The sequence below is a fragment of the Saccopteryx bilineata genome, chromosome 1, assembly GCF_036850765.1.
Source record: "Saccopteryx bilineata isolate mSacBil1 chromosome 1, mSacBil1_pri_phased_curated, whole genome shotgun sequence".
Taxonomy (NCBI): Eukaryota; Metazoa; Chordata; class Mammalia; order Chiroptera; family Emballonuridae; genus Saccopteryx; species Saccopteryx bilineata.
In genome coordinates, this window is record NC_089490.1 from 103029061 (window position 1) to 103044406 (window position 15346).

Here is a 15346-nt window from a genome sequence, read left to right on the forward strand (position 1 = left end):
GCAAATGGAAATAACAAGTGTGAACAGTTCTTATGAAAAAGAAAAAAGCAGCTATAGGTGGAGGGAGATGTGGGAGAAGAGAGGGAGCTGTCCTTAGGGTTGCTGTTAAGATTTAAGCAGCGTGTGTGTGTGTGTGTGTGTGCGCGCGCGCGCGCTATGCTGCCGTAAAAGATCCAGAAGGGAGGGCAAAGTCGTTACACGAGAGGAATAAAGCGGCAGAAGCCCTGTCTCTGAATAGTTAAGAGGGGTTACAGTCCCATGAATAAGTGAAAAGGTTTGCATGCATAATTCATTCTGGCAAAGGTTACAAGAAAGATGCGGGCAGGTCAGTAGATGGGGTGGGAGAAGAGTAATGATTTTCTCTCCTTTGCGTAACCCTTTAGTCTTTAATTTACAGGACGAGAGCGGTGATATTTAGCTTTCTTGCCTTGTTTTGAAGATCATATAAAATAACGTGTATCAGTTATTTGTGAACTGCAAAGGGCTCTGCCTATGCAGGCTGGAATTGATGGTGTTAGCAGGATATGAATTTCCTACCATGTTAATGTCAGGTTTTTCCCTCAAGGAAGAAATAGATTACCCTTAGCCTAAGGATACAGACCTTCTTTCTCTCTGAGTACCAGATGCTATGGGGATAGAAGGAGCCTGTAACAGGAAGCCCGTCTCTGAGTTTAAGACTTAGAGATGGAAGATACACAATTTTTTTAAATGTTTAAGACTAGTTGACACTGATTACCTATAACTTAATATATTTACAGATCTAAATTATAATGGAAAACCCAAATATCACCTTTAATCCTGACTTTGAAATATATTATGGGATTTTTATTTTTATTTTTGGCTAGAAATTTACCTTTCTAAATATGAATCAAAAAATTTGACAGATCTAATTTTTGAATCTTTTATAAACATTCTCTGAGAAGAATCCTAGGAGGAATCAAGCAGAAATAAATGATTAACAATGGCAAAAACATCCCAATAATAGGTGATGGTGACATTTAGTAAATGAGTACTTGCTGTACAGACGCTCTTGTAAGTACTGTGTGTGGATTACTGTATTTAATAAATGGAGGAGTAAGAGATAAAGGTGAAAGACATGCACTGTGGTGAATTGAATGTTGAGAGTATAATACTAATGTTATTAAATCGATAAAATTTGTAATTGATATAGCAACTTGGCTCATTTATTTATCCATTTTTTAAATTATTAATTGCCTGATCCTGCTAGATGAGAACACAAAGTTGAATATGGTAGCACCTCACCCCTCCAGCTGTAGGTTAGTGAGTTCACCTGGAGTTTCCTCCAGATGTTTCGGTAAGGTCATATCCAAAACATGCTATTGCATCAGCATATTTCTGAGTGAGGACTTGAATGTCTGATTAGTTCCCTTACATTTGTCGCTTACTGCCATGCACAGAACACACAAGAAAATAATAATTGTTGGCTGAATGAGTTAAAGTGACACAGAACAAATGAAGTGAATGACAGGAACAGCCTTCAAGATAATATTAGTTGGCCCTGGCTGGTTGGCTCAGTGGTAGAGCGTCGGCCTGGCATGCAGAAGTCCCGGGTTCGATTCCTGGCCAGGGCACACAGGAGAAGCGCTTATCTGCTTTTCCACGCCTTCCCCTCTCCTTCCTCTCTGTCTCTCTCTTCCCCTCCTGCAGCTGAGGCTCCATTGGAGCAAAGATGGCCCGGGCGCTGGGGATGGCTCCTTGGCCTCTGCCCCAGGCGCTAGAGTGGCTCTGGTTGCAACAGAGCGACGCCCCCTGGTGGGCGTGCTGGGTGGATCCCGGTCGGGCGCATGCGGGAGTCTGTCTGACTGTCTCTCCCCGTTTCCAGCTTCAGAAAAATACAATATATATATATATATATTATTAGTTATCTGCAACAATGGAGCAAAGTTAAAGAATGGAATTCATTAAGAAGAATTGTGAATACCAACTGTACAAGCTTAGTCTAGAGGAGAGAAACATGAAGACTTACTGTTTTTTATTGCCTGGTCATTCAGTTTGAGTCTGTATCATGTGATTGCCCCAAAGCGATGCAGTTGATGGTTCCTTCTGTATTACCAAACCACACACCTAGAAGGCTGAATTTTGGTACAGCCCTATACAAAATACCATATTCTCCCTTGTATAAGACACACCCTTGTCTGAGAAATTTGGGGTCTAAAAACTGGGTGCGTCTTATACAGTGGTTGTAGATCTTTTTACTTGCATTTCCCATTTTTTCGAGATTGTTTTTGCACTCATTGTTGAAGACAGTGATTCATCATCAGACATAGAAGAGGACAAGCTAATGGATGGGAGTTTTGACAGTGATGAGGAGTTGTATGCATTTTATGATGAATAAAACTTTAGTTCAATGACTATGTAATATATTTATTTTCAAACTTCGAGCCCCAACATTAAGGTGCATCTTATACATGGGAAATACGGTAGACGGTATCTGGATTTGAAGTGACCAGCATGGTCTTAATGCTATACTTTCAAGATTTACTGTAATCTACCCTCACACCTGCCTGCCCAAGTTGTGTTTTCAGAGATAAGGGAGAGTGATTTCAGCTCAGTCCAAAGTAGACATTTCAAATATTTTCAATGGTATTGCAATGGAATGGGCTGCTCTCTACCATTAGTGATTGACTTATTAAGTACGGTACTTCGGAGCAGCCATCCAGTAAAGGGGAATGTTGTAGGAGAGGCCTGACTAAGGTGCCTCTGGTGCCTCCATGTGTGATTCTGTGAACCACGGACATCTGTCTTTCACAAACGGAAGTAGGACATTTCAGCTTCATCCTCCTTGTGTCACTCTTTCCACTGTAGCAATGAGTACTACCCAGCAGATCTGCAGGTCGCCCCAACCCAGGATCTGAGAAGACGAGGCAAAGGAGTGGCGGTGGAGGAAGCAGAAGAACCTGCTGCTGGAGACGATGAAGAATTGGAAGAAGAGGCGGTGTCTCCAGATGAACCCTCACAGAAGAAGAGAACAAGAAGAGCTGCGACAAAGTAAGTTCAGCGTGGCTGCGAGGTCCCAGGTCGCCGGCTCATGGAGGAGCGGGCAGAGATCTCCCAGGGCCCAGATGGGAAGTAGCCTTGGACAAGATGACCTGCTCAAATAATTAATTACTTATATAAGTGTGTCTCCCTATTTTATTGTTGCTGTTTTACAGTCTGAAGAAAACTGTTTTCCAAGTTTTTTGGTTGTTTGCTTTCTTTTCTTTTTTTCTTGTTTAGCCACAGAATGTTAGAGTTGGAAGCTTCTAATCACAACCTTTTTTATGCATAAGGCGCTGGGGCCCAGTGCTGTTAAATGCTCTTTGACCTCTGTCAGTCCCTTTCCACAGCGCCAGGGCATGGTCTGTGCGTGCTAGGGAAACACGTGATGGAACACCTCTCCTTATAAATACACGTGTCGCCACTTTGACTTTGACTTGTCTCCTTCTGGTACCTTTTGTTTTCTTTCTTTCTTTTTTTTTTTTTTACAGGGACAGAGAGAGAGTCAGAGAGAGGGATAGATAGGGACAGACAGACAGGAAAGGAGAGAGATGAGAAGCATCAATCATCAGTTTTTCATTGTGACACCTTAGTTGTTCATTGATTGCTTTCTCATATGTGCCTTGACTGCGGGCCTTCAGCAGACCGAGTGACCCCTTGCTCGAGCCAGTGACCTTGGGCTCAAACTGATGAGTTTTGCTCAAGCCAGATGAGCCCACAGTCAAGCTGGCAACCTCGGGGTCTCAAACCTGGGTCCTCTGCATCCCAGTCCGACAGTCTATCCACTGCGCCACCGCCTGGTCAGGCTCCTTTTGTTTTCATGCTGTTACCTTCTTTTACTCTCTCATTCTCTGGGTAATTCATTTACCTAAATTGTTAAAAATCTGAGGAAAATATGAAGCAATCCTGCTTGTAGAAGTTGCTCCAGCTTACTTGAAGATCGTCTGAATGGGGGTGTCAGAGCTCCATTGGGTTTGCTGCTTCTGTGCTGTTTTACCACTTCAGACCTCAGTTTGCATCTGTGTGTTGAGTTTTTACCATGAGCTATTTATTAGTTCATCCATTCAGCAGCTGGGTTGAGTGCCTTTTGCTAGTTGCTGGGCTGGAGAGATGGATGTTACATTGCATTTGCAATGGAGCAGCACAGTCTAGTGCCTGGTGAAATATTTCTGTAGAGGAAATACTTCTAAAGGTGTATGGGAGCACAGTAAAAAATGACGTAATTCTACCACAAAGGGAAGGCTTTACAAGGCACCTTCGAAGCCTAAGAGATGAAAGTTTGCCAGCAGGTAGGTCAGGCAAGGACTTGCCGCCTAATGGTATTTGTGTATTTGTAGGTAGAGCACAGGGACCAGAAAAGTCATGACCAAGCTCCGTGCAACTATGGTTCCTTCTCTGTTTCTTTCATCTCACTGCTCTGAACGGTCTGTCCCTGCTGCTTTCTCTCAGACAAACTGCTGTTTTCTCCTTCATCGCCTTCAGCCTAACAGCCAGCAAAAGATAAAGCCCTCCTAGTGTTTGGTGAATAAATCACTAAGTTATTTGTCCAACCAGACCTCTTCTCTTCCTTTTGCACCCCGAACCTTCTCTCTTTCTGCTGTGTCCTTGCCTCATTTCAAGGCACAGTCGCTTCACGGAGGTTTTTCTTGTGTTTCTGGCTGAAAGTTATCTTATCCTACTTCAAACTTTCATAACAGCCATTTATACTCCTGTCATGGTGCTAATCCTTGCCTTGAATATTAGTTAATTTTTTATACATATTCCATGAAAATCAGAAACTCTTTAAGGATAAGGTCCATGTCTTAATTCATTTTTCTTTCCCCTGTAGCCAAACTTGGGCTGTTGCTAGTGCACACCATGATTAAAAATGCGAGTCATTGATAATCACATTCTTGGGGCCATCTCAGTATATTCAGAGTCCAAGTTTATAATCCTTCATGGAGCACGATCCTCACTGGCAAATATTTAATGAGAACATGCAGATTAGCTCCTGTTGTCTTTGGCTCTTTTAGGCTAACTGGTACATACAAAATACCTCATAAATGTTGGGAGAGGAGTGGATGTTGCAATAGAAACATTTTTAAGTTGATGAGTAATCACAAGGACATTGTATCGCTCAATGCTCTTTGCTTAAAGAAGCAGAACCAATAGAATAGAGGTGTATTTATGTGTGTATACAGAGATTCATTCTAAGGAATTGGCTCGTGGGATTTTGGGAGCCAGCAAACCCAGAATCTGTAGGACAGGATGGCAGGCCGGAAAGTCAGACAGGATTTGATTCTGCTATAGTCCTGTGTCTGAAGTCTATAGTTGAGGTTTCTATGTTATAGCCTTGTGGTAGAATTCCTTCTTTAGGAAATAGTAGCTTTTCTTAAGGCCTTCAACTGATTGGCTGATGCCCATCCATATTATTGAGGGAAAACTCTTATTTAACCCTTTGAGTAGTGAGTTTTTTTCATGCTTGCTGACCTTGGGAGTGAATTTTTTTCAAAAAATGAAATTAGTTCCAGTTCCAGTTTTATTAACTAAAAATCATGTTTGATAACCAATTTATGGAAACAAGAAGAACATACATTTGCCTTTTTTTAATGTTGTCTTACACATCTTTAAAATAAATTGATCGTACTCTGGATGGTCAGGAGGCACGAGGAGGTACATGAACGTTCGTACTACTCAAAGGGTTGAAGTCCACTTATTGTAGATGTTAACATCTACAAAATACGTACATCGCAGCACCTAGTGTTTCATTCCATAAAGTCAGTTGTCTGTCTTCGCCAAGTTGGGCCATCAGACAAAGCAACACAGGCATTTAAGCAAAATATAAACAATTGTGCTATCCCTACCCCTATTTCTCTACCATATCTAAAGAGGTCACAATTTTAAGCCTGTTTTCCTGTATTGACTAGTAGGACTTTCACAGCTTTGCTTTCTTTTGTCCAGGAGCAGAGAAGTGGATTGTTTGCTAAATTCTTAGGAGCAAAAGCTATACAACTTGTGTTCTTTCATTTAATCCTTAAACAAAAAACTGAGAGGTCTTGTCCTTCTCAAGATGGGGAACTGAGAATCTGAGACATGGATTGACTAACTTGCTCCAAATTCACAGGGCTCAGAGTGACAGGATCATATATGTAGCTTGGTTTCTACTTCTCTTCACTTCTCCCTGAAATAGGCAAATGTTGAAACCTCTCCAAATTGTAAGTTTATTCATTCAAGCATTTTTAAAAATGTTCTAATGCGTCTTATAAATTCTATACAGAGAGAAAACAGTTTTCTTAAGTATTTTTTTTTTCTTTTTTTTTCTTTTTAATCTTCTGAAGCTGGAAACGGGGAGAGACAGTCAGACAGACTCCCGCATGCGCCCGACCGAGATCCACCCGGCACGCCCACCAGGGGTGATGCTCTGCCCACCAGGGGGTGATGCTCTGCCCCTCCGGGGCGTCACTCTGCCGAGACCAGAGCCACTCTAGCGCCTGGGGCAGAGGCCAAGGAGCCATCCCCAGCGCCCGGGCCATCTTTGCTCCAATGGAGCCTTGGCTGTGGGAGGGGAAGAGAGAGACAGAGAAGAAGGAGGGGGGTGGGGGTGGAGAAGCAGATGGGCGCTTCTCCTATGTGCCCTGGCCGGGAATCGAACCCGGGTCCCCCGCACGCCAGGCCGACGCTCTACCGCTGAGCCAACCGGCCAGGGCCTTTTCTTAAGTATTTTTAAAGCCTCATAGCATCTGTGAATTAGAACATTTAGAAAGTGCAGTAAAAGCTCTCTTGTCAGTCTGTTTTAGTAGGTGATATAATTTACCCCGAGTTAGTCCCATCTTCATACTTAACTTTAAACCACAGAGCATTGCCCTTTCTTCCTCCTCGGTAACCAAGAGCATGGTTGTCTAAACTTGGACCTCTGTTGTGTGACATCAGTATTTATGTTCTGTGAAAGTAAGGAAGAATGTATTTTACCACTTTCCTGTTTATTGTACAGAAACTAGGCAAGGAATCATCCCAAAATTCAACCTTGTTCAACTTTGGAATGCATTACTCTTTGTTTACTTTCTTTCTACTTTTGGCTTAATTTAAACCTTTCGAAGCACTTCTTGAATGATTTTCTGCAGTGGGGATCCGGATTCCAGGGGAAGGCCTGCCTGAGATTTGGAATTTCTAGAGAATAATTTTATAACTGCAGATAATTAATATTTTTGTATATAATTAACAGAGAAGCTCTAGTCAAGGTTTTTGGACTAATTATCAGAGAGATTAAAATTGGTGAGTACAATCATCTGTAGCAAATAATCTCTGTTCTTTAATTTTATAATTCCTTCTCTTTTTTTTTAGGCAGTTAATCGCTCATTTGCAAGTTTTCTCTAAATTTTCAAATCCACGGGCTTTGTATCTGGAGTCAAAATTATATGAGCTCTATCTCCAGGTAAGTAATATAAATATCTTCTCTGCAATTTTTTGTAAATTATTCTCTACCATTTTCTTTGCCAAAATAGCTTTCAGGTTTTCAATAATTGTTGAATAGAGCACATGCCTGCATTTTAAGTATATAATTTTTAAAGCCTCATAGCATCTGTGAATTAAAACATTTAGAAAGCTCAGTAAAAGTTCTTTTGTCAGTCTGTTTTAGTAGGTGATATAATTTACCCCAAGTTAGTCCCATTGTCATACTTAACTTTCAACCACAGAACATTGCCCTTTCTTCCTCCTTGGTAACCAAGAGCATGGTTGTCAAGTGTGTGTGTGTGTGTGTGTATATATATATATACTAGAAAGCCCGATGGTCATATGAAATGACTGCTGTTCTAGATATTATAAATTATAATTAAAATGATTTGTGCAGAGGTGTCTGCTAATTCAAACTGAATTACCCAGGGCAGGCGGGGAGGACGCCCCTTTGCTTAGTGCCCCATGGGGTTTCCCCATTCTACTTGCTTAATTGCTTAAAGTAGAGTGCAATGAAGGAAACCACTGGTGGTACATTTCTTAAGAGCCACCACTAGCTCAATAAATAAAGGTGATTTAAATAATAAAATGTTAATTCACATGTCAAAGATCTCTTTGTACACAATATTTCTTGTGTAGATCTTTCCATCATTTTTAAGCTCGCCTTACAGAGGACCATCAATTATTTTTAATTTTACGTCCGTTCTTTCACGAACTCTTGAACAGGCAACATAAAGTTGACCGTGTCCAAATGCAGGCTCAGGTAAAAAAAATGCCAACACGCTTAAGCGTTTGGCCCTGAAACTTATTGATGGTCATAGCAAAGGCAAGTTTTACAGGAAATTGTCTACGTCTCAATTGAAACGGCAACCCTGTTTGAGATGGAGCCAGATCAATTCTTGGAATGACATGTATTTCACCTTTAGAGGAGCCAGTCAAAGACTTAGCTATTATGACATTATTTTTCAATTGGAGAACCTCTAATCTTGTACCATTGCAAAGACTCCTTCTGGTGTTAAGATTTCTTAACAGCATAATAATTGCTCCAATCTTTAACCTCAATTTGTGAGGTGGCATGCCAGAAGGCGGGACTATGTGAATGCTGTGGCACCTTCACCCCATTGGCTAGTACAGTTACGCAAGCAACCAATAAGCTATCGGCAACAAACAGACACTTAAGCCGCATATAATAAAGATACATAAACAAATTAATAGACATTTTCTGAATCTGGAGAAACAGTTTTAGACAATACTAATTCAGTTGATTTGGAAGGCACTTAGGGTAACTAAACACTGAGGGGCTGCATTAATGAAGCATAATTATATCAGAGGAAGTAGATACACTTCCCTTTAAGAAGGGGTGTGGGTTGTGTTGTGCCAAAAGCAGTTGGCTTTTTTGGCTTCTTGGTAGGTTAGCTGGATGAAGTGCTAGGATTTCAGGATCTGTTACATTGAGTTTAAGCAGAGAGTTGGCATCATGGTCTGTTACAGTCACAATATCTGACCCTGAATTCCAGTAAAGGTTGAAGAAAAAACGTAATGTCAGAAGCAGACTAAGAATTGGATGTCATTCTCAGGCCTTTGAGAAACAAAATTTTCTTTTTACATTTTGGATGCTTCTTTAGATGAAATATTTTATTTTGGCATTTCAGCAGAATTTATCCAAGTCTGCCTATAAATCGAATATAACTTTATAGCCAGAGCTCAAACGTCTCAGTTGTCCATAGGAAGCAAAATTCTGAATGGCCTGAGCAGAGGAGCATTAGGGCCAGGTCCTTCCTGGCCCATCACTGACAGCTGTTACCTTCCCGGTATTATAAACAGTTTTTGCTCAGCATAGGACTGGCCCATTAGTGAAAATCGCTATTATGCAGAGAATTGGCTTTGGCTGAAAGACTGGTAGACCCGAAGGTTTGGAGTGTGGGATGCAGTTGGTTTTTATTTTGTTCTTTGTGCATATCCTTTTCTTTTTTTCTTTTTTCTTTTTTTTTGTATTTTTCTGAAGCTGGAAACGGGGGGGCAGTCAGACAGACTCCTGCATGCACCCGACCGTGATCCACCTGGCATGCCCACCAGGGGGCGATGCTCTGCCCATCCAGGGCGTCGCTCTGTTGTGACCAGAGCTACTCTAGCGCCTGAGGCAGAGGCCACAGAGCCATCCCCAGCGCCCGGGCCATCTTTGCTCCAATGGAGCCTTGGCTGCGGGAGGGGAAGAGAGAGACAGAGAGGAAGGAGTGGAGAAGCAGATGGGCGCTTCTCCTGTATGCCCTGGCTGGGAATCGAACCCGGAACTTCCACACGCCAGGCCGACGCTCTACCACTGAGCCAACCGGCCAGGGCCACTTTTCTTTCTTCTGTAACTCAACCCAGGAAAATGTTAGGCCTTTGTCAGGAATTAGCATTAAACCACATTTTAAAATTTAGAGTCTAAAACACCTAAGTTTGCAGATTAACACAAATAAATTACTATGCCGTGGTATGCATCTACGTGACGTCATTGACTTATTTTATGAAATATCATTCTTAGTTGTTGCTACACCAGGATCAAACAGTTCAAAAAATAACGCTGGATTGCATAATGACATACAAACATCCATATATCCTCCCTTATAGGTAAGTTATTTGAAACTAAAGAAATGCTATTTTTTTTTTCTTCTTTCAAGATTTTATTTATTGATTTTAGAGAGGGGTGAGGGGCAGGGGGAGCAAGAAACATCAACTTGTAGTATTTGTTTCTCTACTAGTTGTACCTTGACCGGGCAAGCCCGGGCTTTCGAGCTGGTGACCTCAGAATTCCATTCAGGTCCACACTTTATCCACTGCGCCACCACAGCTCAGGCAAAATGCTGTTTCTTTGGATGATTTTTATCTTTCTACTTGAGAGCCTCTTCTAAAATAATTTTGTGAAGGCCTGAGAAATTTCCCTCTTTTCTGGGGTAATCATGATGCTATTTTAGGTGAGAAATGAAAACTGGTTTTATATTTGTTAGGAGTGCTTCTCCAGAGATAATAAGGTAGGAAAGAAAATATTAATTGAAAAGTGTGTATTTCGAAGATTATATCATTTCTTTTTGCTTATATAATGTCTTAAAATTTTGGTGATTTTTGAGGAAATTATAATCACTCTAAAGAACTGAAGAAAGTGTATCATGCTCTTTGCAACAGCTGAATTATTGACTAAGTCTAACTCTTACTCTCCCTTTTATCCTTTAAAATGTGAAAACCTGTCATTTTGGAAGGTACTTCTGTGAAGATTTTCCTTTATGGATGTCAGCTGCTTTATAGACTATTCTTTAATTCCTGTTTTTAGTTACATATAGCACTCTTAAGATACTGCATTTTAACAAAAGTACTGTTGGTTATTAAGTGATGGTTTGTTCTGTATTCTATTTTTAAAGGGAAAACTTGCAAAGGTTGCTTGAAGACAGAAGCTTTAAGGAAGAGATAGTGCATTTTAACATTTCAGAAGATAATACAGTAGTGAAAACAGCCCACCGAGCAGATCTGTTTCCTATTTTGATGAGGTATTTATACTGATTTATTTAAACAGTTGATCGCAGAAACAATTTTTTTAGTAGTAGTATGATTCTTTCAATAGTTGTAATGGAATGTCTCATTTTGAATTTTCTGTTGATTTTTTAAAAAATTTATTTTAGAGAGGGAAGGGAGGGAGGGAGAGAGAGAGAGAGAGAGAGAGAAGGGGAGGAGGAGCAGGAAGCATCGACTCATTTGTGCCTTGACCAGGCAAACCCACGGTTTCCAACGGGCGACCTCAGTGTTCCAGGTCGATGCTTTATCCACTGTGCCACCACAGGTCAGGCCTGGTGATTTTTTTTTTTTTTTTTTTTGTGACACAGAGAGAGACAGAGAAGGACAGATAGGGACAGACAGACAGGAAGGGAGAGAGATGAGAAGCATCAATTCTTTGTTGTGGCACCTTAGTTCATTAATTGCTTTCTCATATGTGCCTTGGCCGGGGGGCTACAGCAAACCAAGTGACCCCTTGCTCAAGCCAGCGACCCCAGGCTCAAGCTGGTGAGCCTTGCTCAAACCAGATGAGCCCATGTTCAAGCCGGCAACCGTGGGGTCTTGAACCTGCGTCCTCCATGTCCCAGTCTGCCGCTCTATCCACTGCACCACCACCTGGTCAAGATCTGGTGATTTTTTTTAAATTGGAGCTTTTGAGGTCACCACATTGCTATAGAGACTAGAATATTTCATCCCTAAACATGAGGAAATATCTTACCATGGTGTTATTTCATTAATAATAATAAAATTAAATTCACTATTGCTCTAAGTTTTATATTGAGAAATAAAAATAATTCTTTAATTTAGTATGTAACTAAACCTGAGATGACTTTTTTTGTTATTATTTAACCATTTTCATCACAAAACTTATAAGTTTTAATAATTTTCATTGAATTTTTTTGGTCAAAGAAATAATAGTAAATACTGAGCATCGATCGGATTGTTAGTCTCTATTTAAAAATGCTTTGTGGTCCCATTTTACTGAAAACAAAATGGAAAGTTTTTAGTACTCTTCAGAAGGGCCTGCAGCGGCCTAGCCCTAGACAGCCTCTGACTGCGCCTCTTGCGTTTACCACCCCCCTCAGAGCCCACTTCAGAGTCTTTGAACTTGTCAGCCCTCTGCTTGGAACACGTGACAGTTAACTCCTCTTCACTCAGTTCTATCTCAAATGTCATATTATCAGAAATGCCTTGCCTGACCTCTTTGTGTAAAGTCACACCTTCCTCTTATTCTCTTGTCCCTTATATCTCTGTTTTTCCTCACAATACTCTGTCATCCAACATAACTTCTTTCTTATTGCTTGTCTCCCTAGCTAGAAGTTGAACTCAATGGCCTTTCATAGATGTTGTTCAAATTAATTTTGTGTTCTCTTTTATAATCTAAAATCTCAATTTTTTTCTATTTTTTTAAATGTACTTATGTTTTCTAAAATCAAGAATTAGCTGTGTGGTGTTGGTGGTTATCATGCCTGTCTTGGTCCTGGATTTAACTGGAATGCTTCTAGAACAGCCACTTTTACAGTGTGGCCTGCTCCTTCTTGATGGGCTGTCCCTGAGACACTGTCAAGACGTCCACAGGTTAAAACTTATCATAACACTACTAAGACATTATGTCAGTGAGTTTTATCACAATAAGAAAGTAACTTTTATTACTAGATTAGTTACTATTTCATCAGGAATGGATGTTAAAGTTTAAATTTAAATTTTTTTTTTTTGGATGTTAAAGTTTATTAAAATGTCTGCTAAGTGATTATATTAACTTTTTCCTATGATCCATTGATCTGGATTAATCTAATAGATTTTACTAATGATTCTTGTATTTCTGAGATAATCTTTACTTGGCTTTTTTTTTTTTTTTTGTATTTTTCCAAAGCTGGAAACAGGGAGGCAGTCAGACAGACTCCTGCATGCGCCTGACCGGGATCCACCCGGCATGCCCACCAGGGGGCAATGCTCTGCCCATCTGGGCATTGCTCTGTTGCAACCAGAGCAAATCTAGTGCCTGAGGCAGAGTCCACAGAACCATCCTCAGCGCCCGGGCCAACTTTGCTCCATTGGAGCCTTGGCTGCGGGAGGGGAAGAGAGAAACAGAGAGGAAAGAGAGGGGGAGGGGTGGAGAAGCAGATGGGCACTTCTCCTGTGTGCCCTGGCCGGGAATTGAACCCAGGACTCCTGCACGCCAGGCCGACGCTCTACCACTGAGCCAACTGGCCAGGGCCTTGGCTTTTTTTTTTTGAGAGAGAGAGAGAGACAGACAAAAAAAGGAAGGGAGAGAGATGAAAAACATCAACTTGTAGTTGCAGCACTTTATTTGTTCATTGATTCCTTCTCATATGTGTTTTGTTGCAGAGGGTGGGGGCAGAGGGGGCTCCAGCTGGGCCAGTGACACCTTGCTCAACAGTGACCTTTGGGCTTAAGCCACTGACCATACAACCATATTGATGATCCCACGCTCAAGCCAGTGATTCCCTGCTCAAGCCAGATGAGCCCACGGTCAAGCCCGTGACCTTAGGGTTTTCAACCTGGTACCTCAGTGTCCCAGGTCAACGCTCTATCCACTCCGCCATCACCGGTTAAGCTTGGCTTATTTCAATGTACCACTGGGTACTGTATTTAGAAATCTTATGTTTTATGATCATAGGAAGACTAGTGTATAGTTTTATTTTTGTTCCTTAGCCCTTCTCAGTATCACACATTCATCAATGGAAAAGGACCATTTCCTGCTTTCTCTCTTCTGTAAAACTTTATGGCGCCCTGGCCAGTTGGCTCAGTAGTAGAGCATCGGCCTGGCATGCAGGAGTACTGGGTTCAATTCCCAGCCAGGGCACATAGGAGAAGTGCCCATCTGCTTCTCCACCCCCCCCCTTCCTCTCTGTCTCTCTCTTCCCCTCCCACAGCCGAGGCTCCATTGGAGCAAAAGATGGCCTGGGCGCTGGGGATGGCTCTGTGGCCTCTGCCCCAGGCGCTAGAGTGGCTCTGGTTGCGACAGAGCGACGCCCCAGATGGGCAGAGCATCGTCCCCTGGTGGGTGTGCCGGGTGGATCCTGGTCAGGCGCATGTGGGAGTCTGTCTGACTGCCTCCCCGTTTCCAGCTTCAGAAAAATGAAAAAAAAAAAGAAAAAAGAAAAAGAAAACTTTATGGCATGGAAATTGTTTTTTCTTGAATGTTTAAAAAATTCTTCTGTAAAACTATGTAAGTTCCATGTTTACTCATGATTACTGTTCTATTTAGGTTTCCTTAAGTACTTGTTACTTATTTATATGTGTGAGGTTTTTTTTCCCAGAAAGTTACCCATTTAATTGAAATTCTCTAGTTTTCTTATTTTACTTGCAGTTGTATTCTTATTTTAATTCCTTTTAATCTATATATACTTGATTTCATTCTTTGATTAGACTTACTTTTTGGCTTGCTATTTTATTGATTATTTATCCTTTATTATTTCCCTCTTCCTGCTTCCTTTTGCCTTGTTCTTTTGTTGATGTTGTTTTTCTAAATTTCTATGTTAAATATCGAATTTCTATTACATTCTTCCTTGTTTTATAATATTAATATGTCCATTTAAATCTGTTGAGTTGCTATGCTACCTTTCAGGAAAACAAAACAACTAGAACTATGTTTTAAGATAATGTGCAAACAAAATAATGTTCTTTGACTTTTTAGGATTTTGTACGGTCGAATGAAGAATAAGACGGGAAGTAAAACTCAGGGGAAATCTGCTTCCGGCACCCGCATGTCCATTGTCCTGAGGTTCCTGGCTGGGAGCCAACCTCAGGAGATACAGATATTCTTAGACCTACTGTTTGAACCGGTGAAGCACTTCAAGAACGGTAACTGTCAACTGCCTGATGCTCTGAATGTGTGTTGTCTGCTGCAGACTTCTGATGTCTCAGGCTGGGTTTCCCGTGCTCTTTGGTATCTTCCTAATGGAGTTGCACCTCCCAATCTTGATGCAAGTCTTTCTTGCTGAAATGGCATTCTTTTTTTTATTTTTTTATTTTTTGCATATATGAGAGAGGGAGAGAGAGAGAGAGGCATCAACTTTCTGTTCCATTTAGTTGTTCCATTTAGTTGTGCATTTGTTGGTTGCTTTTCACCTGTGCCCTGACTTCAGGATCGAACCCCAAGACCTAGGTATGCCGGGGGGGATGTTCTGTCCACTGAACCACCCCGCCAGGGCTGAAATGCAATTCACTGTATTTTATTTCAATTTTTTTTTCTGAAATGAGAAGCGGGGAGGCAGAGAGACAGACTCCCACATGTGCCTGAGTGGGATCCACCTGGCTTGCCCACCAGGCGACAATGCTCTGTCCATCTGGGGTGTTGCTCCATTGCAACTGGAGCCATTCTAGCACCTGAGGTGGAAGCCATGGAGCCATCCTCAGTGCCCAG

General features: G+C 41.4%; 1 protein-coding gene across 2 annotated transcripts in view; it reads left to right on the forward strand.

The window, feature by feature from the left end:
• The window catches only part of UTP20 (UTP20 small subunit processome component), a 94845-nt gene that overhangs the window by 27809 nt on the left and 51690 nt on the right, over positions 1-15346 (forward strand). For both annotated transcript variants that reach the window (XM_066262659.1, XM_066262667.1), the window contains exons 22-26: positions 2827-3009; positions 7318-7408; positions 9956-10041; positions 10827-10952; positions 14618-14784. In XM_066262659.1, the coding sequence (XP_066118756.1) occupies positions 2827-3009; positions 7318-7408; positions 9956-10041; positions 10827-10952; positions 14618-14784 (653 nt within the window). The remainder of the gene's footprint in view (positions 1-2826; positions 3010-7317; positions 7409-9955; positions 10042-10826; positions 10953-14617; positions 14785-15346) is intronic.